Source organism: Mustelus asterias, chromosome 4, assembly GCF_964213995.1.
Source record: "Mustelus asterias chromosome 4, sMusAst1.hap1.1, whole genome shotgun sequence".
NCBI classification, from domain to species: domain Eukaryota; kingdom Metazoa; phylum Chordata; class Chondrichthyes; order Carcharhiniformes; family Triakidae; genus Mustelus; species Mustelus asterias.
Genome location: NC_135804.1, coordinates 77269142 through 77295494, shown reverse-complemented (window position 1 = coordinate 77295494; position 26353 = coordinate 77269142). Strand labels below are relative to the sequence as shown.

At 44.5% G+C, this 26353-nt stretch overlaps 1 protein-coding gene across 1 annotated transcript in view; it reads left to right on the top strand.

Annotated features, from left to right (window-relative positions):
• The first annotated feature begins 15118 nt into the window (after window positions 1-15118).
• LOC144493130 (glycine receptor subunit alpha-4-like) overlaps window positions 15119-26353 on the top strand; it is a 71571-nt gene continuing 60336 nt past the window's right edge. The window contains exon 1 of the mRNA XM_078212033.1: window positions 15119-15192. Within this exon, the coding sequence (XP_078068159.1) occupies window positions 15119-15192 (74 nt within the window). The remainder of the gene's footprint in view (window positions 15193-26353) is intronic.

Below are 26353 nucleotides of genomic sequence, written 5' to 3'. Positions count from 1 at the left end.
TAAAATTTGTGTGCATGTATATATATTCATACAGATTAGAAGTGAGAATTAAGTCAAAAGTAAGTAAGCTAAAAAAAAGTATACAAAACAATAATTTACTCATGAGGAGTAGATGATTCAGTGTTGTGGCAATTGTGATTTGAGATTCCAATTGCACTGACTTCAGCAGGTGAATAGTCAGCTTCAAAATTCCAGTGATCTGCAGTTTGGCTGTTTCCATTTCAGCTGTGGTCTTTGCTGGCTTAGTTAACCGTAACACTTAGAGAGAGGGAGATGCAAATATACCTGCAAAATCTTTTACAGGGGTTCTGCTGCTGGCTGCCTCCTTCTGCTGTGTCACACATGTCCCGACACTCAGCACTGGTTTGCACACACAAACACACACATTTGGAACAATTTTCAGCTGGCTTTTATCTCAGTCTTTGTTTATGCCCTGAAAGCAAAATCTATAAATCTATCTGGGACGTTTTACACATGATGTCTCTTGTTGGGATGATACTCATCTCCCATTGTCTCCATTGGAGATGGCAATTATTTTATGTACGCTTTTATCTTTGTCTGGAAACAGAGTGGGTTCCATTGTCTCTCAGAGTGTCACACACCAGCAATTCAGGAAGTGACAAACTTTACATCCTCAATCATCTTTGACTTCTGTATCTTTTTTTTTAAACTTACAGGTTTTGTTTATAAAGTTCAATATTTATGGACATAATTCAGTGTTTTATCTGAATATTATGACAAACTGAGAGGCTTGCTTGGTTATTTCAGAGGGCAGTTAATAGTCAGCCAAGATGCTGTGGATCTAGATTCACATGTATAAATTACCTTCCTGAAGCACATTCAAGGACCAAATGGATTTCAATAACAGTCCAATAATTTTATGATCATTACACATGAGACTAGCATTTTATTCCAGATTTAATTTATAAGACCATAAGACCATAAGACATAGGAGCGGAAGTAAGGCCATTCGGCCCATCGAGTCCACTCCACCATTCAATCATGGTTGATTTCAACTCCATTTACCCGCTCTCTCCCCATAGCCCTTAATTCCTCGAGAAATCAAGAATTTATCAATTTCTGTCTTGAAGACACTTAACATCTCGGCCTCCACAGCCCTCTGTGGCAATGAATTCCACAGACCTACCTATTAACTGGATTTAAATTTACCTCGCACCAATGATAGGATTTGAATTCATTTGCATTAGTTCAGGTAGCTGGATTACCAGTCCAGTAATATTAACACTGTCCTCCCAGTGTGATATAGTGCACAATGATTCTATCATTCAATATTGCTTATTATAAATTATTATATTGCTTATTATTAATATAAAATATTATAAAGGTCATTGATCATAGAAATCATAGAAATCATAGAAACCCTACAGTGCAGAAGGAGGCCATTCGGCCCATGAGTCTGCACCGACCACAATCCCACCCAGGCCCTACCCCCACATATTTACCCACTAATCCCTCTAATCTACACATCCCAGGACTCTAAGGGGCAATTTTTAACCTGGCCAATCAACCTAACCCGCACATCTTTGGATGAAGCAGCTTGCGATGTTTGGGCCGAGGACACTACCCTGAGGAACTCTTGCAGTTATAGAGTCATAGAGGTTTACAGCATGGAAATAGGCCCTTAGGCCCAACTTGTCCATGCCGCCTAGTTTCTAACCTATAAGCTAGTCCCAATTGCCCACATTTGGCCCATATCCCTCTATACCCATCTTAGCCGTGTAACTGTCTAAATGCTTTTGCTCGGGTGATTGAGAGCACCCTGGTGGATGTGCCCCTACACAACAAGTAGTCCTGCTGAGTAATGCTGGGGGGGGCAGCCCGCCTGGGGGAAAGGCAGTGGCCGTGTCTCTGGAGTAGAGTCCGGCCCTGTAACTCAGAGGGCTGAGGAAAAGAGGAGGAAGGCAGTGTTAATCAGGGACTCGACAGTAAGGGGGTCGGACAGGCATTTTTACGGAGGCAGGCGGGAGTCTCGGATGGTGGCCTGCCTCCCTGGGGCCGGGATCCAGGATGTCGCTGGTCGAGTCTCAGAAATCCTGAGGGGGGAGGGAGAGGAGCTAGAGGTAGCTGTACATATTGGTACCGCTGATGTGGAAAGGAAGGGGGAAGGGGTCATGAAAAGAGAGCATAGGGAATTAGGGAGACAGCTGAGAAGGAGGAAAGCAAAGGTAGTAATCTCAGGATTGCTGCCTGTGCCACGGGAAGGTGAGGGCAGGAATGGAGTGAGGTGGAGGATGAATGAGTGGCTGAGGGACTGGTGCAGGGGGCAGGGATTCAGGTTCCTGGACCATTGGGACCTCTTTAGGGGCAGGTGTGACCTGTACACAAAAAACGGGTGGCACTTGAATCCCAGGGGGACCAATATCCTGGCGGGAAGGTTGGCTAAGGCTACTGGGGAAGAATTTAAACTAGATAGGTTGGGGGGAGGGGATCGAGACGAGGTGACTGGGAGCGAGGAAGTTAGCTCGCAAACAGAGAAGGGTTATAGACAGTGCAAGAGGGAGGATGGACGGGGGATAGAGAAGGGGAGAGCTCAGACCAAAGGATTGAGATGTGTTTACTTTAATGCCAGGAGTATAGTGAATAAAGGGGATGAGTTCAGAGTGTGGATCAATGCCTGGAAGTGTGGTGTGGTGGCCATTACAGAGACTTGGATGTCTCAGGGACAGGACTGGATACTCCAGGTGCCGGGATTCAGATGTTTCAGGAAGGACAGGAAGGAAGGCGGGAAAGTCTGTACGGAACCAGTAGAAATGGCAGAGGTGCTTAATGAGTATTTTGCCTTGGTTTTCACAGAGGAGAAGGACCTGGGTGGATGGCACTGTTGATCAGGGATAGTGTCACAGCTGTAGAGAAGCTGTATGCTGTGGAGGGATTGTCTACAGGGTCTCTGTGGGTGGAAGTTTGGAGTGGGAAGGGGTCGATCACTTTGCTGGGAGTTTTCTATAGGCCACCCAATAGTAACAGGGAGGTGGAGGAGCAGATAAGGAAACAGATCCTGGAGAGATGCAGTAATAGCAGAGCTGTTGTGATGGGAGACTTTAATTTCCCAAACATAGATTGGAATATCCCTAGGGTAAGGGGATTGGATGAGGAGGAGTTCGTTAGGTGTGTTCAGGAGGGTTTCCTGACACAGCATGTGGACAAGCCTACAAGAGGAGAGGCTGTACTTGATCTGATACTGACCAATGAACCTGGACAGGTGTCAGATCTCTCAGTGGGAGTGCATCTTGGGGATGGCGATCATAACTCTATCTCCTTTATGCTTGCATTGGAAAAAGAGAGGATCAGGCAAGCTGGGAAAGTGTTTATATGGAGTAAGGGGAAATATGAAGACATAAGGCAGCAAATTAGAGGAGTAAATTGGAAGGAGGTATTCTCGGGCAAATGTACTGAAGAGAGGTGGCAATTTTTCAAGGAACGTCTGTCTAGAGTTCTACAGGACAACGTTCTGAGCAGACAGGGAGGAGTTGGTAGGTTAAAGGAACCATGGTGCACGAAAGCTGTGCATCCAAAAGGTTCAGAGAGCTTGGCGAAGATAGGGATCTAGATGAGTATACGGCTTGTAGGAAGGGACTAAAGAAGGAAATTAGGAAAGCCAGAAGGGGTCACGAGAAGGCCTTGGCAGGTAGGATTAAGGAAAACCCTAAGGCGTTCTATAAATATGTGAAGAGTAAAAGGATGAGACGTGAAGGAATAGGGCCTATAAAAGGTGAAGGCGGGAAAGTCTGTACGGAACCAGTAGAAATGGCAGAGGTGCTTAATGAGTATTTTGCCTTGGTTTTCACAGAGGAGAAGGACCTGGGTGGATGTACTGCGTGCTTGCGGTGGACTGAAAAGATTGAGTATGTGGATTTTAACAAAGAGGTTGTGCTGGAATCTTTGAATGGAATCAAGATAGATAAGTCGCCGGGTCCGGATGGGATGTACCCCAGGTTACTGTGGGAGGCGAGGGAAGAGATTGCAGAGCCTCTGGCGATGATCTTTGCGTTGTTGATGAAGACGGGAGAGGTGTCGGAAGATTGGAGGATTGCGGATGTGGTTCCTATTTTCAAGAAGGGGAACAGGGATAGCCCAGGAAATTACCGACCGGTGAGTCTAACCTCAGTGGTTGGTAAGCTGATGGAGAAGATCCTGAGGGACAAGATTTATGAGCATTTAGAGAGGTTTAGATGCTCAAGAATACTCAGCATGGCTTTGTCAAAGGCAGATCGTGCCTTATGAGCCTGGTGGAGTTCTTTGAAAATGTGACTAAACACATTGACAAAGGGAAAGTGGTAGATGTGGTTTATATGGATTTTAGCAAGGCGTTCGATAAGGTTCCCCATGCAAGGCTTCTAGAAAAAGTGAGAGGGCATGGGATCCAAGGGGCTGCTGCCCTGTGGACCCAGAACTGGCTTGCCCAAAGGAGGCAGAGAGTGTGTATAGATGGGTCTTTTTCTAAATGGAGGTCGGTCACCAGTGGTGTGCCCCAGGGATCTGTTCTGGGACCCTTGCTGTTTGTCAATTTCATAAATGACCTGGATGAGGAAGTGGAGGGATAGGTTGGTAAGTTTGCCGACGACACGAAGGTTGGTAGGGTTGTGGATAGTCTGAAGGAATGTCAGAAGTTACAGAGGGACATAGATAAGGTGTAAGACTGGGCAGAGAAGTGGCAGATGGACTTCAACCCAGATAAATGCGTAGTGGTCCATTTTGGCAGGTACAGGGGTATGGCCTGGTCACTTGAACCATGCCTGAAGTGAAACATTTCATGCTTATCCTAGCCAAATTCAAGATGCAAAATTTATGATTCAGGCGGGCTTCACAAAACACTTCAAAATTTCTAAACTGAGCCATAACATTGGACACTAAGGGGCAATTCAGCATGGTCAATCCACCTTACCTACACATCCTTGGACTGTGGGAAGAAACCGGAGCACTCAGACCATCATGATTTAAACCAAGGCTGTATTGAGGTCAGGAGCTGAGTGGCCCTGGTGGAACCCAAACTGAGCATCAGTGAGCAGGTTATTGCTGAGTAAGTGCCGTTTGAGTGCACTGTTGATGATCCATTCCAACACTGTACTGATGATCGAGAGTAGACTAATGGGGCAATAATTGGCCAGGTTGGATGTTTCCTGTTTCTTGTGTATAGGACATACCTGGGTAATTTTCTACGTTGCTGGGTAGATGCCAGTGTTGTAACTGTACTGGAACAGCTTGACTAGGGGTGTGGCAAGTTCTGGAGCACAAGTCTTCAGTACTATTGCTGGAATATTATCAGTGTCCATAGTCTTCGCAGTATCTTGTGCCTTCAGTCATGTCTAAATATCATGTGGAGTGAATTGAAATATCTGAAGACTGACATCTGTGCTGCTGGGACCTCAGGGGGAGGTTCAAATGGATCATCCACTCGGCACTTCTGGCTGAAGATTGCTGTGAATGCTTCAGCCTTATCTTTTGCACTGACGTGCTGGGCTCCTCCTTCATTGAGGATGGGGATATTTGCAGAGTCTCCTCTTCCACTGTTTTCTTTAATTGTCCACCACCATTCATGGTGCGTTATTTCACATGAATTTGATAAACTTTAGCACCAGCTTTCACAACCCATCTCAGCAGTTTCCTACCATTCTGATCACTTATCTCTGACTGCTTTCCATGTTTTTAAGATGAGCAGACTGGTGTTCAAGCATAAAATATATTATTATAAATTCCAGGCAGCTTAAGCATATTGTTGAATTGGCATATTTCTACTTCTTGGTCTGAATGTTTGGAGATGTAACTTAGAAGTTAGCACTGCGACCTCACGTTGTCAGTCAGGGACTGGGGTGCAATTCCAGCCTCGGGTGACTGTCTATGTGTAGTTTGCATGTTCTCCCCGTGTCTGCATGGGTTTCCTTCCACAGTCCAACGATGTGCAGGTTAGGTGGATTGCCACAGCAAATGTCTCGGGATAGAGCAGGGGGTGTTTGGGCTTGGGTGAGATGCTTTTTTGGAAAGTAGGTGCAGAATCAATGGGCTGAAAGGTCTCCTTTTGCACTGTAGGGATTCTATAGTTTGTACAATGTGTTAAACTGTGGCCCCATTTTGCCCTCTGTTTGATGTAAAAAGATCCAATAACATTATTCAAAGAATTGTTTGTTGTATCCTGGTCATTAATTATCCTTCAATCAGCATCTCTAATATGGATTATCTGGGCATTATCACTTTGCTGCTTCTGGGAACCATGTGTACAAATTGGCTGCTATGTTTCCGACATCACAAAAGAGGCTGCATTTGGAGAGCAGTTAATTGGCCATAAAGCACTTTTTGGACAACCTGAGTTTGCAAAAGTTGTTGCAAGTCCTTACCAAGACCTAACTCTTTGTCTGTGGGACAAATTATTTTATCAAGATGTGGAATCCTGCAGGAAATCATTGGTTTTCTTGTTATTCAGTGTCATAGCACATGCGAGAGTTAGTTCCCATAGCAATACTCATTGTAACTATTTCATCTATGTTATTAAGGACTGAAGTTTATAGCATTTATATTCAATGCATTATTCTGTCATGGATGGTCCCTTTAGGATAACAACATCTGATTGTTGTTGAATAGAAATAAATATGGGTCACACAGATTTTAATTGAGTTTTTTTGTGTGTTTGGGGACATTAGGGAACTTAAAGTGGTTATCAGCTTTGGGGTCCAAATTAGAAGCTCGCAGCACTACATAACTGGCTATCCCATTTAGATTATTTTGCAACCGTGTCTGGCATGCAATGCTCACAGGTTGATGTCCCTGTTTAAGTATGCTACAGGTAGATGAAGCAATGTTTCACAGAATCCCGACAGTGCAGAAGGAGGCCTTTCGGTCCGTTGAGTGTGCACTGACTCTCTAACAGAGTATTTTATCGAGGCCCTCTCCCCTGCCCTATCCCCGTAACCCCATACATTTCCCATAGCTAACCCCAATAGCTAATGGTTGTGGAGGGTTGTTTTGGTTGAAGAGGGTTGTTTTTCAAACTGGAAACCTGTGACCAGCGGTGTGCCTCAGGGATCGGTGCTGAGGCCACTGTTGTTTGTCATTTATATTAATGATTTGGATGAGAATTTAGGAGGCATGATTAGTAAGTTTGCAGATGACACCAAGATTGGTGACATAGTGGACAGTGAAAAAAGTTATCTAGGATTGCAGCTGGATCTTGATCAATTGGGCCAGTGGGCTGACGAATGGCAGATGGAGTTTAATTTAGATAAATGCGAGGTGATGCATTTTGGTAGATTGAACCAGGGCAGGACTTACTCAGTTAATGGTAGGGCATTGGGGAGAGTTACAGAACAAAGAGATCTAGGGTCACAGGTTCATAGCTCCTTGAAAGCGGAGTCACTAGTGGATAGGGTGGTGAAGAAGGCATTCGGCATTCTTGGTTTCAATGGTCAGAACATTGAATACAGGAGTTGGGATGTCTTGTTGAAATTGTACAAGACGTTGGGAAGGCCACACTTGGAATACTGTGTACAGTTCCTATTATATCCTATTATAGAAAGGATATTATTAAACTAGAAAGAGTGCAGACAAGATTTACTAGGATGCGACTGGGACTTGATGGTTTGAATTATAAGGAGTGGGTTGTATGCCATGAGGGACCTTTGGCAAGGTCCCTCATGGCAGACAGATGCAGAAGGTAAAATCGCATGGGATCAGAGGTGAGCTGGCAAGGTGGATAGAAAACTGGCTCAATCAAAGAAGACAGAGGGTAGCAGTGGAAGGGTGCATTTCTGAATGGAGAGCTGTGACAAGTGGCGTTCCTCAGGGATCAGTGCTGGGACGTTTGCTGTTTGTAATATATATAAATGATTTGAAGGAAAATGTAACTGGATTGATTAATAAGTTTGCGGACGACACATAGGTTGGTGGATTTGCAGATAACGATGAGGACCATCAGAGGATACAGCAGGATAAAATCAGTTGGAGACTTGGGCAGAGAGATGGCAGATGGAGTTTAATCTGGACAAATGTGAGGTAATGCATTTTGGAAAGTCTAATACAGATAGGAAATATACAGTAAATGGCAGAACCCTTAAGAATATTGATAGGCAAAGGGATCTGGGTGTACAGGTACACAGATCACTGACAGTGGCAATGCAGGTGGAGAAGGTAGTCAAGAAGGCATACGGCATGCTTGCCTTCATCAGTAAGAAGTTTAACAACACCAGGTTAAAGTCCAACAGGTTTATTTGTTGGCAAAAGCCACACAAGCTTTCGGAGCTCTAAGCCCCTTCTTCAGGTGAGTGGGAATTCTGTTCACAAACAGAGCTTATAAAGACACCTGAAGAAGGGGCTTAGAGCTCCGAAAGCTTGTGTGGCTTTTGCTACCAAATAAACCTGTTGGACTTTAACCTGGTGTTGTTAAACTTCTTACTGGGTTTACCCCAGTCTAACGCCGGCATCTCCACATCATGCCTTCATCAGCCAGGGCATTGAGTTTAAAAATTGGCAAGTCATGTGCAGCTTTATAGAACCTTAGTTAGGCCGCACTTGGAATATAGTGTTCAATTCTGGTTCCCACACTACCAGAAGGATGTGGAGGCTTTGGAGAGGGTACAGAAAAGATTTACCAGGATGTTGCCTCGTATGAAGGGGATTAGCTATGAGGAGAGGTTGGAGAAACTTGGTTTGTTCTCACTGGAGCGACGGAGGTTGAGGGGAGACGTGATAGAAGTCTACAAGATTATGAGAGGCATGGACAGAGTGGATAGTCAGAAGCTTTTTCCCAGGGTAGAAGAGTCAATTACTAGGGGGCATAGGTTAAGGTGTGAGGGGCAAGGTTTAAAGGAGATGTACAAGGCAGATTTTTTGCACAGAGAGTAATGGGTGCCTGGAACGCGTTGCCGGGGGAGGTAGTGGAAGCGGATATGGTAGTGACTTTTAAGGGGTGTCTTGACAAGTATATGAATAGGATGGGAATAGAGGGATATGGTCCACGGAGGGGTAGGGGGTTTTAGTTAAGTCGGTCAGCATGGTCGGTGCAGGCTTGGAGGGCCGATGGGCCTGTTCCTGTGCTGTAATTTTCTTTGTTCTTTTAGAGTCTGGATAGACTGGGACTTTTTTCTCTGGAGCGTAGGAGGCTTAGGGGTGATCTTATAGAGGCCTATAAAATAATGAGGGGCACAGATCAGCTAGATAGTCAATATATTTTTCCAAAGGTAGGGGACTCTAAAACTAGAGGGCATAGGTTTAAGGTGAGAGGGGAGAAATAAAAAAGGGTCCAGAGGGACAGTTTGTTCACACAGAGGGTGGTGAGTGTCTGGAACAAGCTGCCAGAGGTAGTAGTAGAGGGGGGTACAATTTTGTCTTTTAAAAAGGGCTGCAGGGAAAAGCCTGGGAACTACAGGCCAGTGAGCCTCACATCTGTGGTGGGTAAATTGTTGGAAAGTATTTTGAGAGACAGGATCAGCAGAAATTTAGAGATGGAAGGACTGATTAGGGACAGTCAGCATGGCTTTGTGAGTGGAAAATCATGTCTCACAAATTTAATAGAGTTTTTTGAAGGGATAACCAAGAAGGTAGATGAGGGCAGTGCAGTTGATGTTGTCTACATGGACTTTAGCAAGGCTTTTGACAAGGTACCGCATGGTAGGTTGTTGCATAAAGTTAAATCTCACGGGATCCAGGGTGAGGTATCTAAATGGATACAAAACTGGCTTCTTGACAGAAGCCAGAGGGTGGTTGTAGAGAGTTGTTTTTCAAACTGGAGGCCTGTGACCAGTGGTGTGCCTCAGGGACCAGTGCTGGGCCCACTGTTATTTGTAATTTATATTAATGATTTGGATGAGAATATAGGGGGCATGGTTAGGAAGTTTGCAGATGACACCAAGATTGGTGGCATAGTGGACAGTGAAGAAAGTTATCTCCAATTGCAACGGGATCTTGATCAATTGGGCCAGTGGGCTGACGAATGGCAGATGGAGTTTAATTTAGACAAAGGCGAGGTGATGCATTTTGGTAGATTGAACCAGGGCAGGACTTACTCAATTAATGGTAGGGCGTTGGGGAGAGTTACATAACAAAGAGATCTAGGGGTACATGTTCATAGCTTCTTGAAAGTGGAGTCACAGGTGGACAGAGTGGTGAAGAGGGCATTCGGCATGCTTGGTTTCATTGGTCAGAACATTGAATACAGGAGTTGGGATGTCTTGTTAAAGTTATACAAGACATTGGTAAGGCCACACTTGGAATACTGTGTGCAATTCTGGTCACCCTATTATAGAAAGGATATTATTAAACTAGAAAGAGTGCAGAAAAGATTTACTAGGATGCTACCGGGACTTGATGGATTGAGTTATAAGGAGAGGTTATAGAGACCTTATCGAGGTCTATAAAATAATGAGGGGCATAGACAAGGTAGATAGTCAATATCTTTTCCCAAAGGTAGGGGAGGCTAAAACTAGAGGGCATAGGTTTGAGGTGAGAGTGGAGAGATACAAAAGAGTCCAGAGTGGCAATTTTTTCACACAGAGGATGGTGAGTGTCTGGAACAAGCTGCCAGAGGTAGTAATAGAGGCGGGTACAATTTTATCTTTTAAAAAGCATTTAGATAGTTACATGGGTACGATGGGTATAGAGGGATATGGGCCAAACGTGGGCAATTGGGATTAGTTTAGGGGTTTTAAAAAAAAGGGTGGCATGGACATGTTGGGCCGAAGGGCCTGTTTCCATGCTGTAAACCTCTCTGACTCGATGACTCTATGACTCTATTTAGACAGTTACATCGGCAAGATGGTTATAGAGGGATATGGGCCAAACACGGGCAATTAGGACTCGCTTTGTGATTTTAAAAAAGGGGCGGCATGGACAAGATGGGCCGAAAGGCCTGTTTCCATGCTGTAAACCTTTATGACTCTATGACTCTATTATTCATCTAACCTACACATCTTTTGATACTAAGGAACTTTTTCTTTTACCATGGCCAATCCACCTAACCTGCAAATCTTTGGACTGAGTCACTTCCCGGCATTTTACAGCAGCAAAGACTGGTATATTCTGATTTTGGGGTTTTTTTTGGTCTGATTTACTTTCTGATGTTGAACAATTTACTCCAGTGTAAAAGCAGGAGAACATCTTTGTGGGACTAAAAATATCTAGTACATCCAAAACACATCTAAATCCCAGTGACAGCAGAACAACAGCATGCTCCCTCTTGGGGAAAGTAAAAGAACATTTTTAAAATAAAATTCAACTGCTGAAAGAATAGAAACAAGGTCCTTTATTCGTAAACAGGGGTCCATTCATTAATCCACTGAACTGGCTCATTGACTAGCTTGTACATAAACAACAACAACTTTGATTTGGATAATCCTTATGAATGTTCCAAAGTGCTCCACAGGAGCCAGGCTCAAATTTAAAAGCCGTAATATCACCAATGACCCACTTGAGTGGTCAGAGACTGTCGCCACCACCACTGCCACAGCTGGTAGTCTGGGTCCCCTCCCTGACAGATATCTGTTGGACAACCCCTGGGTTCAATCCTTGCCTTCGGTGACTGTGTGAAGTTTGTAAATTCTTCCCGTGTCTGCGTGGGTTTTCTCTGGGTGCTCTCACAGTCCAAAGGTGTGCAGGTTAGGTGGATTGGTCATGCTAAATTGCCCTTTAATGTCCCAAGATTTGTAGATTAGATAGATTAGCCATGGTAAATGTGTGAAGTTATGGGGATAGCGCAGGGTGTGGACCTGGACAGGATGATCTTTCTAAGAGTCAGTGCAGACTCGATGGGCTGAATGGCCTCCTTCTGCACTGTAGGGATTCTATGGTTCTATGGTTTTGTACAATGTGATAAACTGTGGCCCCATTTTACCCTTTCAAATTGAAGTAAAAGATCCAATAGCACTATACAAAGAATAATCGTCCCTCCCCCCACCCTACCCCATCCCTCCCTTTCGACATCCACCACAACTTTTCTAATCCACCTGCCAAAACTGGATAACTCAGTGATGGTGCATGCTTAGATTTTAAAAAGACAGAGGGAAGAAGTCTGGGACACTTGAGGGCCTGGAAAGTTAGACTTATGGTGGAGGACAAAAGTTGACTTCGGAACTGTCAAAGAACAAAGAACAAAGAAACTTACAGCATAGGAACAGGCCATTCGGCCCTCCAAGCCTGCACTGACAATGCTGCCCGACTGAACTAAAACCCCCTACCCTTCTGGGGACCATATCCCTCTATTCCCATCCTATTCATGTATTTGTCAAGACGCCCCTTAAAAGTCACTGCCATATCCGCTTCCACTACTTCCCCCGTCAACGACTTCCAGGCACCCACTATTCTCTGTGTAAAAAATCTGCCTTGTACATCTCTTTAAACCTTACCCCTCGTACCTTAAACCTGTGCCCTCTAGAAATTGTCTCTTCCACCCTGGCAAAAAGCTTCTGACTATCCACTCTGTCACTGCCTCTCATAATCTTGTAGACTTCTATCAGGTCGCCCCTCAACCTCCGTCACTCCAGTGAGAACAAACCAGGTTTCTCTAACCTCTCCTCATAGCTAATGCCCTCCATATCAGGCAACATCCTGGTAAGTCTTTTCTATACCCTCTCCAAAGTCTCCACATCCTTCTGGTAGTGTGGCGACCAGAATTGAACACTATATTCCAAGTGCGGCCTAACTAAGGTTCTATAAAGCTGCAACATGACTTGCCAATTTTTAAACTCACTGCCCCGGCCGATGAAGGCAAGCATGCCGTATGCCTTCTTGACTACCTTCTCCACCTGCATTACCACTTTCAGTGATCTGTGTACCTGTACACCCAGATCCCTTTGCCTATCAATATTCTTAAGGGTTCTGCCATTTACTGTATATTTCCTATCTGTATTAGATCTTCCAAAATGCATTACCTCACATTTGTCCAGATTAAACGACATCTGCCATCTCTCCGCCCAAGTCTCCAACCGATCTATATCCTGCTGTATCCTCTGATGGTCCTCATCGCTATCCGCAAATCCACCAACCTTTGTGTCATCTGCAAACTTGCTGATCAAACCAGTTACATTTTCCTCCAAATCATTTATATATATTACAAACAGCAAACGTCCCAGCACTGATCCCTGAGGAACGCCACTTGTCACAGCTCTCCATTCAGAAATGCACCCTTCCACTGCCCTCTGTCTTCTTTGACCGAGTCAGTTTTCTATCCACCTTGCCAGCTCACCTCTGATCCCATGCGACTTCACTTTCTGCAACAGTCCTGGGAACCATGGAAGTATAGAATCCCTACACTGCAGAAGGAGGTCATTCGGCCCATCAGATCTGCACCGACTCTCGGAAAGGTAATCTTATCCAGGTCCACCACCATTCCCTATCCCGTAACCTCACGCATTTACCGTGGCTAATCCATCAAATCTACAAATCTTGGGACACAGAGGAAATTTAACATGGCCAATCCACATATCCTACACATCTTTGGACTGTGGGAGGAAACCAGAGCACCCAGACAAACCCCACGCAGACACAGGGAGAGCATACAAATTCCACACAGTCACCAAAGGCCAGAATCGAACCCAGGTCCCTGGCGCTGTGAGGTAGCAGTGCTAATCACTGTGTCACCGTGTTGCCCTTAAAATCTGGAACCATTGCTCACCCTGGTCTTAAAGGAGGAAAGTGATGGAGAGAGACGTAGAGGTTACAGGAAAAATTCCAGAGTTCGGGACACAGGTAACTGAAGGTGCTTTGGATTGGGTAGGGTGAATTTTAACAGTAAGTTAGGATGATTCCTCTTATGGCAGAATCTAGAACTAACAGTCACGGTTTGAAAGTAAGGGGTCGCTTATTTAAAACAGAGATTAGGAGAAATTCTTTCTCTCAGAGATTCGTGAGTCTTTGGAACTTTTTCCTGAAAAGGCAGTGGAAGCAGAATCCTTGAATATTTTTAAGGCAGAGCCAGATAAATTCTTGATGAGCAAGGGGGCGAAAGGTAGGTGGGAATGTGGGGTTGAGGTTACAGTCATATCAACCATGATCTTATTAAATGGCAGAGCAGGCTCAAGGGACCGAGTGACTTACCCTGCTCCTAACTCATATGTTCATAAATATATTAAAGCTGCTTAGTTAATGGTGCATTGAGCAACATCAGTGAATTGGGGCAAGGGGCTGAAATTATGAATGTGGCCTGCATTATCTTGACTTTAATTCTTGAGTTGAGATTAAAGGGAGTGAGCTGACTGAGGTATTTAAATCATCAGCTAGAGCTTTCAAGATCAAGATCCATAGATTTTTCTCAGATAAGGGTATCTCTCTCTCTCTCTTTCTCCCACTCTTCCTTCCATCACCCTGCCCCCCCCCCCCCCTCCCCCCTACCGCCCCACTTTTATCTCTCTGCCCCTCCTTTCTGGCAGTCCCTCAGAGCCAGGTGAAAATTTGTCACTGAGCCCATGGCCAGAGGTGGTGCATGGAATCTTGGAACATGGGGAAGCCGTTGTTCTAACTGACCAGGAAAGTCTCCTGCTCTTATCACCTGCCGTAGGAATATCAAAAGGGATTTAAGCTGCTTGCTCACACCCAGGGTGAGGGCATCAAAGGAAACGTAGCAAAAGTGGGAAAATGAAATCGAAGGACTGTCCAGCCCTGATCCCTTCGACTGATGGAGGATACTTGAGGGGCTGAATGGCCTCCTCCTGTTGATGAATTGGTAGTTTATTTTTGTTGCGTGCTGTTAATTTTATTTTGAAATCAGCCGAAGGGGAGAACTAATGATCCTGAGAGTGCAATTGGCTGGCAATGATAGGGTTATCACCTTATCTCCCTCTCTCTTTCTCTCAGTCCCTCCTTCTCCCCCACCCACCGCACTTTTGGTGTGTGTGGGTCGGTGCTGATTATATTTTCCCAATCTGACTCGGAGGCTTGTCCCGGCGATGCGATGGTGTCTCTTTGATCCATCAACTGCTTGAACAAACTAAAGAGGGTTTTGGACAAAAATCTGGCTGCTGTTCTCCCTACGCCCTTTGCTTTTTACCCCCCGCCCACCCACTCTCTGCCCGATCTGATGGCTGGAAGCTTGCTCTGAGGGCAGCTCCCGATCACTGGGACTGACCGTAGGGGGAAAACCATCGCATCTCTAGGACTGAAGGGTCTGCCGAGGTGGGGAGGAATGCAGCGACTGCATTTCAGTGTCCTGAGCACCATATTATTCATTTGTCTTTTGGAAGCAAACGGTGGCATCAGGTAAGTGAACGGATCTATTTAAAGGAGGGATATTGATCTGAATGTATAAAGTTCAGAGTTTAATATTTATTTACTATATCATTAAACCACCGATTGAATGTCACAGCGAGGAGGATTGTGATATTAAGCAATGCTTCCCCAAATATTGTATGCTTGTTCTAAAAACACAGCGAGTTATGGTTTAGCCTGTTGCAGTATTGTTACATATTTGTTCATTGTATATTGTGGCTCTGGATACAGTTGATGTGTGAGGGTGTCTCTTACATTCCCTGAGCTGTGAACGGCCAAGAGAGAAAGATCCCTAATCTCAGAGCAATTTCCAGCGCAGAAAGCGACATGCACAAAACCGGATTCCGGAATCCAGATCTCACACACAATTCGGCTCCCAACTAACCCAGTTCACATGGAGAACTTGATTCACCCAGTCTCATATATGGGAATCCAGTCTAAATACAAACATTCCTATACACAACATTCCAGGGATATTACAGAGTACACACTGACGGTCCCATATACAGTGAAAGTACACACAATCCGGCTCCAGTTTCCGGATTACACGCAATGGGGCTCCAGAGTCTAGCCTTGGTGATGTTGCTTCCTACAAGAAGTAAAATCAGATATGAAATATTTTGCGGGATGAAGGCTCATCAGGTAGATATTGGTGAAAGTTTGCTTTTTCTGATAAAGTTATTTGATGAAATTTGCAAGAAAGATGATCTCTACGGTGTGGTCAGATGTTGATTGATTTCAGAAGGCACATGGATCATGTACTTAACAGATTGTATGAAAGATGGGCAAACTTCAATTTAGGGATCCTTGAACCAGTAGCATATTTTAAAATGCTGGCTAGTGCTAGCATGTCTCAAATGAGCAGACTTCTTGTTCTAACTGGGGTTTGGTTCTTGGAGAGGGAAATCCTGTTGGATCAGATGTCTGCTATCTTGAACAACTCCGAGGGGAAACTATAATCTCTGTCAACCAGCATGGAACAAATAGGACATTCTGTGGTGACACGTGGAATAGAGCACTTGACAGTTGGCAGATTTTGAACTGGTCCAGCTAATAGATGCAGGTGTTGATAAAATGGAAGGATTAAAGGCAGGTGCTGCAGGTATGCCTTAAAGAATCATTATGCAGCAAATTTCCAAAAGCAAAGTGGCAGGAGACAGAAAATGACATATGAAGAAGAGTATTCTGGGGAAGACAATAATGAGAATGAGAAATCCAAACAAATTATGCAGTCGCAACGACTTTGTTGTTCTGTGGTGAATGTACTAGGCACAGACTGGTTTAACAGTGCAGTACTAGATAGTGTTTGTACTTTAAAAGTTTGTGGAACAAAATGTTATCCATAATCACAAATAGTGAGATCTATCCAAGGTTAGAAAATATAAAAATACAACTTACTTAGGTTTAGTGATTACAACACATTCAGGTCATTAATACAATTTGTTTAATTGTGCAGTCCGAAATAGTGCTTGTACTTCAACTGTATGTGGAACCGATTGGTTAAAATGTTAGCATGATTTACTAAGTAGCAAGGGTCAATGCAATGTAAGGAATATAAAAGTACAACTTGCTTTAGGTTTAGTGATTACAATACATTCAGGGCGATAAATAAAGTCACAATTCTATGTAAAATGTCTTGCGTAAGCCATTTCATAAATTCTAATATTGACTCCAGTGAGATACCTCACCCATTGAGTAAATTGTCAATGAAACTCGACATGGTCTGACCCGATCAGGCAGAAGAGTGGAGCAAGGAATGGAGTGGTGGAAAGGGGAAGGGAATGTATTCTCCCCTCTTTAAATAATAGCCATCAATTGCTACAAAGATTAGCAATGTTTTATTAAGCATATAAAATAAGTAACTCCAGATCTGCTGTTTCACTGGAACTCACTCAACTCCTTCATCTAAAACAAAACACAATCCGTAACAGGCAGTCTGACATTGGAGGCTGTCTTTTCGACCTGTGATTGGTATCTGGCCAACAGGAGCCTGGAGTGTTGGAGTTGTCATTGACTTTGGAGACCACGGGGAGTACAGAGGGTCACTGGGGACCTCAACCTCAATCTGTTGTTTACAGGTGGTCCATCAGCATAAATCATGTTAATTCTAGTGGTATGTTGTATATCTGATGTACACACCATAGTACCCAGGACCCGATGTGTGCACATCCAAGCATTGCACATTCTCTGACCAGGGAGTTTCATCCTCACTGTATCATTTGAAGTGTATTATTTGTGTATTATTTGAAGTGTATTATTTGAAGTGGTTTGATTTGCATGTTATGGTAGCACTGCTACATTGCTTCAAGTCAACAAGAGTACAAACAGCTCCATTAGTCAAATATTGAGGCTGCAGCAGTGCTTCTGTTACCAGAAGTAGCCTCTTGCACCTGCAACTGGTAAATCACTTTTCCCACACCTTTACTTGGTGTGTTGAACCATTCAAATGAGCTAAGAAATCTGACTGATTAGATTCTTCATATCTCGTGAAGAACTATTTGATGATATTCTCGACTTTGGGTGCTGAGGTGATGATGTGTGTTTAAACCTGGCAAGTATTGAGCGTCCTGTTGATGTAAATTGTAGACCGTTATGTAACATTCGGATGTGTGTTTGTCCCAAACATTTCTTGAAGTTCTCTAAGAATATTGCATGCAGTAATTGAAGAGAGGCTGAGTGCTTCAATAAAATTACTGTAGTAGTCACACAGGACCAGTTGGGATGGGCACTGCCATGCATTAACTTCAGGTCCAACCACAATCTCGCATTATAGCAATGGTTTATTATTTGGAAAACTGAGGGTTTTTTTAGCATGTGCAGTATTCAATGATTCACATTGTTTTGTTGAGCTGGGTATCTACAAGCCTGATATGGGATGAGTTGTATCACACTGGTGCACAATGCTCTGCAGTCGAGTAGATAATGACAAGAGTTGAGATCCCTAAGGTTTGAGCATCTACACCCGTGAAGAGCCAGCAACTTTGCTGAGGAGATTTTGCATTCTGGTCTTTGCTGCTGTCTTGCTCAGATTATTTTTATATCAGTGTTCGGTCAAGAGTAACACCAAGATAAATGGGATATTGTTTCTCATCCAGTCTCTTGCCATTCAAGAAGATGTTATGTTCCCTCTTACTGCTGGAATTATGGAAGCGGAATATACCTGAGACTGTTCTGTTGTTGCTGGGCTGAAGGCACCATGTCTTTCCAGTAGTTGACTAGCTTTGCAACATTGTTGTTTAGTGTTGTCTTCTAGTTTAGAAAATGTCCAAGCCTGAGAGCATAAATTAACTTTAGAGGCAGTGTTGGAGGCAGATTGTTGATATAGAGTTTGAAAAGAGTTGGGGTAAGATCAGATCCCTGGGGAAGCCCATTGGACTGTTTCCTCCAGTTTCTTTACCCATGTGCCCCTGAACAGTCTATCTCAGAGTCATAGTTCGTTGGCATCAGTAACCCACGGAGGGAGGACTCTTGGGATTTTGACAAGGAGACCGGTGTAACAGACTGTGTCGTATGCTGCAGCGGGATTGAGAAAGGAGGTGCCTGTTTTGAGGTTATTTTCAAAGCCATTTTCAATTAAGGTGGTTAGGGCAAGAAACTGGTCACATGTGCTTCGCTCTCGTTGAGAGCCAGCTTGTTCAGATTTCCAGATTTTCGGCTCCTCTGGCTCTATCCGTTGTAAGATGAGACACTCTAAAAACCTGCAGCACACAGAGCAGAGATTCCATTGGTAGCTTGAAATTAAGTTTGGGTTTTTGCCTGGTTTTGGGAGTGTGATAATAGTAGTGAATTTCATATGGAAATATTGTTTTTTTGTGTTTGAGGGGAATTTAAAACATTCAGCTTTATGCTACAGGCAGTTGATATTTCTGGAGGGAATACAGCTGGAAGAGCAGAATAATTACTTATTTTAACCTGGCTAGTGGTTATGTTAAATAGAATTAATGGGCTTTTGTTTGTTTAAGTTCCCCTGGGATTTCAGATTAGAGAAATTGACAGGGTCATGTGATGATGTGGTTTACATACAGATAAATTGACAGTTATTTTGCAGAAATGAGTTGGATCTTGGCTGTTCTGGTTGATGTTAGGAGGGTTTTGCATGTTTCTGGAAGCTCTTTATCTCCCTGAAAACTCCAAGACTATTTACACTCATTTTAGCAAGTATATTTATGGTTGCTAACTGTATTTAAAGTGGCCTTTAAGTCTGAAGAGGAATTTGGACTAAAAAGTGATGTTAGAAATTAAAGTTGTTTCCTTTTCATTTTCAAATAATGTTCAACTGTTAAGAGTTAAAATGCTTCATTTGATACAGTTATACTTAAATTGTGTTATTAAATAAAATTTGTTTTGACATAAAAGATCCCTACTTTGTCAGTGGAATCATTCCTGGAAGGAAGTATCATTTCCTCATATTTGTGCCAAAATAGAAAAGATGTTGGGGTCTAATTTGACTTCATAATATACCCTGGGGTTCTGGTCTGGGACCCTAACAGGGGCCAGTAACTTTGGATATGGCCCAGGATTTAGGCAGTCCTGTATCACAGATAACCCTGGTGAAGAATTGAGCCAACCATCATTTGAGAAGAATGTCATAGCCGGCAGCAGTACCGGGCTTGATGTTTTGTAGTATGTTGTCCGACTCCACTGCAGTGAAAGGTTCAGAACATGATCTAAAATTGCTATGCTTTTGAAAGGCTCTCCACTCAGCCTTTATTCGTTTTTCACTTCTCTCCAGGCCTGCCTTTCAAATATGGAGATGAGTTGCTACTTTGTTGGCATTTACAGACAGTCAGCTTGTTGTTAGTGGTTGCTGGCCTGCACCAAGGTAAGAAGCTGCCAGTATTTCTGGCTGGGACGGGTGAAGTTCAAGTTTCTGGTGGTCTCTTCCCATCTAGCTCAGAGTTCAAGGGCAGAGTCAAAGAACTCCATCAGGTGATCTGCTACATCTGGGTCACCAGTTTCCTCAATGGGGTGGCACGGTAGCACAGTGGTTAGCACTGTTGCTTCACAGCTCCAGGGACCTGGGTTCAATTCCCGGCTTGGGTCACTGCCTGTGTGGAGTTTGCACATTCTCCTCGTGTCTGCGTGGGTTTCCTCCGGGTGCTCCGGTTTCCTCCCACAGTCCAAAGATGTGTGGGTTAGGTTAATTGGTCATGCTAAATTGCCCCTTAGTGTCCCGGGATGCGTAGGTTAGAGGGATTAGCGGGTAAATATGTGGGGATTTGGGGATAGGGCCTGGGTAGGATTGTGGTCGGTGCAGACTCAATGGGCCGAATGGCCTCTTTCTGCACTGTAGGGATTCTATGATTCTATGTTGAAGGAGAGAAGCACATTCCTCCTTGAGGTAGGGATATCCCCACGGGATGGATTTGGTAGTCACTTTGTGGATGACTTTGCAGAAGTGGCTGGATCCCTCTATGGGATACAGCAGGAAGTTAACATAGAATCATCGAATCCCTACAGTGCAGAAGCAGGCCATTCGGCCCATTGTGTCTGCACCAACCACAATCCCTCCCAGCCCCTATTCCCGTAGCCCCACATATTTACCCTGCTTGTCCCCATGACATTAAGGGGCAATTTAGCATAGCCAATCAACCTAACCCACACATCTTTGGAGTGTGGGAGGAAACCGGAGCACCCGGAGGAAACCCATGCAGACACGAGGAGAATGTGCAAACTCCACACAGACAGTGACCCAAGCCGGGAATCGAACCCGGGACCCTGGAGCTGTGAAGCAGCAGTGCTAACCACTGTGCTACCGTGCCGCCCTGCTAACCACTGTGCTACCGTGCCGCCCCCAGAGAACGACAGGAATTCATATTTCTGACAGTTCTGGATGTGGTGATACCGGGATTCTTGAAGCCTGAGCTTGATGAAGGGGCAATGCTCTGAAAGCTCATGCTACCAAATAAACTGTTGGACTTGAACCTGGTGTTGTGAGACTACTTACTGTGCCTACCCTAGCCCAATGCTGGCAACTCCACATCTTGATGAATTTGGTTTGCTTGTCAGATCATTTGATTTGATTTATTGTCACATGTATTAGTATACAGTGAAAAGTATTGTTTCTTGCACGCTATACAGACAAAGCATACCATTCATAGACAGGGAAAGGAGAGAGTGCAGAATGTAGTATTACAGTCATAGCTAGGGTGTAGGAAAAGATCAACTTAATGCGAGGTAGGTCCATTCAGAATGGCAGCAGGGAAGAAGCAGTTTTTGAGTCGGTTGGTACGTGACCTCAGACTTTTGTATCTTTGTCCTGATGGAAAAAGGTGGAAGTATGTCCGGGGTGCGTGGAGCCCTTGATTATGCTGGCTGCTTTTCGGAGGCAGCAGGAAGTGTAGACAGTGTCAATGGATGGGAGGCTGGTTTGAGTGATGAACTGGGCTTCATTTATGAACCATTGTTGTTTCTTGCGGTCTTGGACAGAGTAGGAGCCTTACCAAGCTGTAGTACGACCAGAAAGAATGTTTTCTCTGGTGCATCTGTAAAAGTTGGTGAGAATCATAGCAGACATGCCAAATTTCCTTAGTCTCCTGAGAAGTTAGAGGCGTTGGTGGGCTTTCTTAACTATAGCTTCTGCATGGAGGGACCAGGACAGCTTGTTGGTGATCTGGGCATCTAAAAATTTGAAGCTCTCGACCATTTCTACTTCGTCCCCATTTATGTAGACAGGGACATGCCCTCCACTACGCTTCCTGAAGTCAGTGACTATCTCCTTTGGTTTGTTGACATTGAGGGAGAAATTATTGCCATTGCACCAGTTCACCTGATTCTCTATCTCTTTCCTGTTCTCCATCTCATCATTGTTTGAGATCCGATTCACAACTGTGGTGTCATCAGCAAACTTGAAAGTCAAGTTGAAGGGAAATTTGGCATACAGTCAGAGGTGTATAAGGAGTATAGTAAGGGGCTGAGGACACAGCCTTGTGGAGCACCGGTGTTGAGGATGATCATGGAGGAGGTGTTGTTGCCTGACTGCAGTCTGGGGATTAAGAAGTCTCGGATTCAGTTGCAGAGGGAGGAGCCGAGTCCCAGGCCACAAAGTTTGGAGATGAGTCTTGTAGGAATAATGGTGATGAAGGTTGAGCTGTAATCTATGAATAGGAGTCTGACATAGGTGTTTTTGTTATCCAGGTGTTCCAAGGTTGAGTGTAGGGCCAGGGAGATGGCGTCTGCTGTGGACCTGTTGCGGCGATAGATGAACTGAAGTGGACCCAGGCAGTTTGGGAGGCAGGAATCGATTTGTGCCATGACTAACTTTTCGAAGCACTTTATAATGATGGATGTCAGAGCCATCAGACATTAGTCATTAAGGCACTCTGTTTGGCTTTCCTTTGGTACTGAGGTAATGGTGGACATTGTGAAGCAGGTAATTGGTGGGTTTTCTTAACTATAGTGTCTGCATGGAGGTACCAGAATAGGTTGTTGGTGATCTGGACACCTAAAAATTTGAAGCTCTTGACCGTTTCTAATTCGTCCATATCGATGTAGACAGGGGCATGTCCCCCACTTCGCTTCCTGAAGTCTATGACCGTTTCCTTTATTTTACTGACATTGAGGAAGAGATTATGGTCATTGCACCAGTCCACCAGATTCTGAGTGCTCATCCAGGTGCCCTATCTGGGCCAGTTGCTTTCCATGGGTTAACGTTTGAGAAGGCTGCTCTGACGTCAGCAATGGTGACCTCGGATACAGGTTCATCCGAGGCTTCCGAGATGGAGGGCGTGCTCTCGCTGACCTCTTGCTCAAAAGAAGCATAGAATGCGTTGAGCTCATCGGGGAGGGGCGCATTGGTGCCGGCAATTTTACCTGCCTTAATCTTGTAGCCTGTTATGTCTTGCAGACCTTGCCATAGTCGGCAGGAGTCTATGTGGCTAGTCTGGGATTCTAGCTTGGTCTGGTACTGTCTTTTGACATCTTTGATGGATCTCCATAGATCATATCTGGCTTTCTTTGTATAGATTAGGGTTACCTGACTTGAATGCCTCAGATCTGGACTTCAGCAGGTAGTGGATATCCCGGTTCATCCATGGTTTCCAGTTGGGGAACACACGGATTTGCTTCTTTGGCACACAGTCTTCACACTTACTAATGAAGTCAGTTACTGTGGTGGCGTACTTGTTCAGGCTGGTCACAGAGTTTTTAAATACTGACCAGTCTACTGACTCTAAGCAGTCCTGTAGGAGATCATCCGATTCCTCAGACCAACATTGCATGACTTTCTTTGACGGATTCTCCCGCTTCAGTTTTTGCTTGTAAGCCTGGAGCAGGAGCTCAGACTTGAGGTCTGATTTACCAAAGTGTGAGCAGGCAATAGAGTGGTAGGTATTTTTGATATTTGTGTAGCAGTGGTCTAGGATGTTTGGGCCTCTGGTGGAACAGGAAATGTGTTGGTTGTATCTTACTAGAACGCTCTTGAGCTTGGCCTGATTGATTCCCTGGCCACAGAATGAACAAGGCCTCAGAATGTTTCATCTCAAGGCTTCTTGTAGTGCTGTACATTTCGTCCAGCTTGGTCTTCACATCTATATGGGGTGGGATGTAAACAGGATAACAGAGGTGAACTCCCGCGGAAGGTAGTAGGGGTGGCATTTTAGCATCAAGTATTCTAGGTCTGGGATGCAGAAATTTGCCAGTATTGCTACATCTAGGCACCATGAGGTGTTGATTAGGAAGCAGACCTAGCCTTGCCTGAGGCCACTGTGTGGTCCATTCAATGGATTGAGAAGCCCTCTGGTTGGAGGGCATAGTCCGGTGAAGCAGGAGTGAGCCATGTCTCATGAAACAGAGCATACAGCAGTCCCTCAGTTTTCTTTGAAAAGTGAGTCTGGCTTTAAGTTCATCTGGCTTGTTCTCCAGAGATTGGATATTTGCAAGGAGTAAGCTGGGGAGGGGAGCCTTGGGACTGTGTTGTTTCACTCTCACCTGTGTTGTGGGAAATGTACCACTGAATCAGGCTTGAAGGTTTCAAGAACACAGTTTTATTTTAACAAAGCTTCATGGATACAAGGCACTAACAAGCAGCAAACCTTCTCTCAATGAGACAATAGGAGCAGTCCATCTTTATACCCTTTACACAATAGATGGACCGGACATCTAGCCATTACCACATCGTTGTAATCAAGTAGGTGATCGATCGTTAACACATCGTTATAGACAAATAAAGACAGATACAGACATAAGCATGTTAACATCGCATTGTTTCATAGGATGGATACATTTCCCCTATCAATGACTTTAGTTTCGGTCTATTCATACAGTAATTTACAGTAATTGGTTTTCCTGCATTTATGTATTCCTGATCCCACCTGTAGCTAATCTCTTTACCCAACCTTAGTGTCCTTATCCTAAAGAGTGCCTCAAGCCCTGCCTGGCTTCCTGCAGGATCTGATTCCTGCATGTTTAACTTTAAATAGCTGTCTGTCCTTTATGTTTTAATCTTAAGTGGCTGTCTGTACTAAACATCAGTGCCTGTTTAATGTCTCTTTCCCAGGTGACTGTTTATGTGCCAGGCAGTCATTTTTTAAAGTGTACTCATCTGTATATTTTTCCCCACTTCACCTGCAAGCCTTCACGTTTTCCACACTTCCTGGGAGTGACTGCTTCTTTTCAAGCCTGGGAGATGGTGAGAGTAGTATGCGGTATTAAGGTGCGTCCAATGAGGTTCGTCGCTTTGGTTGGTGTGTGGATGGAGGATTTGCCTTGCTTGTGGTTCCTGCGTCGGTAGCTGGGTCTGCGCGATCGGGCGTTCCGAGTCATTTTCCGACTGCGGTTTAGCTTCGGAGATCGGAGGATGTCCAGACCATGTGCCGCATGGATGGGTCAAGGTCAGTGAAGTCGATGATATATCTGGAGTCGTGGTCACGGATGTGCCGATGGCTGGGTCCAAATGTTGGGGTCCTCAGGGTCACTGCCAGGTTGGGGTCAGTTCATTGGCTTTCCTGGGTTTTACCTGGTACTGACAGGTAGTGCAATTTGAACGCTGATCCATAACCTCCCAACTGGAAAGCTGATGTATCATACAGATATCATGTTTTGTGACGTATTATTTAAGCTCTGTAGATATCCTAGGCCAATAAAGGCCATTGTGAACCATGTAGACACAAGCTTCCATACCAAAGGACTTTGAATGTACAACTGACATTAGTTAACTTCTTACACAATGCAACTGGCGCCATGTGTTTCTGTGCTTTTAATATCAATTCACTTTGGATCATTACTTCATCTCAGTACTCTAAATCAAATTAGAGGTGTTCAGGTAACTCCAACGCAATCCCAATCCAGCCTTACTGAATGATTACACAGTTTTTTTCTGAACCTGATCATCTGCTGTAGCCTGTTGGAAGCCGTGCGAGTCTATTGGCTGAAGTGATTCACGATGATCAATTTCTTCCAGACTGTGTCTCCAATCACAGGTGTTAACTTGATGTGGAAATACCGGTGTTGGACTGGGGTGGACAAGATGGGAGGTCACACGACACCAGGTTACAGTCCCACAGATTTATTTGAAATCACACGCTTTCACGGGTCCTGGGTTCGATTCCCGGCTCGGGTCACTGTCTGTGTGGAGTTTGCACATTCTCCTTGTGTCTGCGTGGGTTTCCTCCGGGTGCTCCGGTTTCCTCCCACAGTCCAAAGATGTGCGGGTTAGGTTGATTGGCCAGGTTAAAAATTGCCCCTTAGAGTCCTGAGATGCGTAAATTAGCGGGATTAGCAGGTAAATATGTGGGGGTAGGGCCTGGGTGGGATTGTGGTCGGTGCAGACTCGATGGGCCGAATGGCCTCCTTCTGCACTGTAGGGTTTCTATGTTTCTATGTTTCAAAGCGCTGCTCCTTCATCAGGTGAAATGGAGCGAGGTGCGCAGGCACAGAATATATGGGTGGAGTGACTATAGCCCGATATTAACAGTTAATCAAGGGTGTCAAGAATAAGTGCAGACAGTGTAGGCCGGCTGAATAACAAACCTTTACAAGTAATCACTGGTGCTAATAGACAAATCCAAGCGGTTAAGTATAATCAGTGTGTGTGAAATGTAGACAGGCTGTATAACAAGTGAAGGGATGACCTATGAACCGATACTCTAAGGCAGAGAGATAATTACAAACAATCAAAGAGTGAGATGGTGTTAAACATGCAAACTAATTCAGG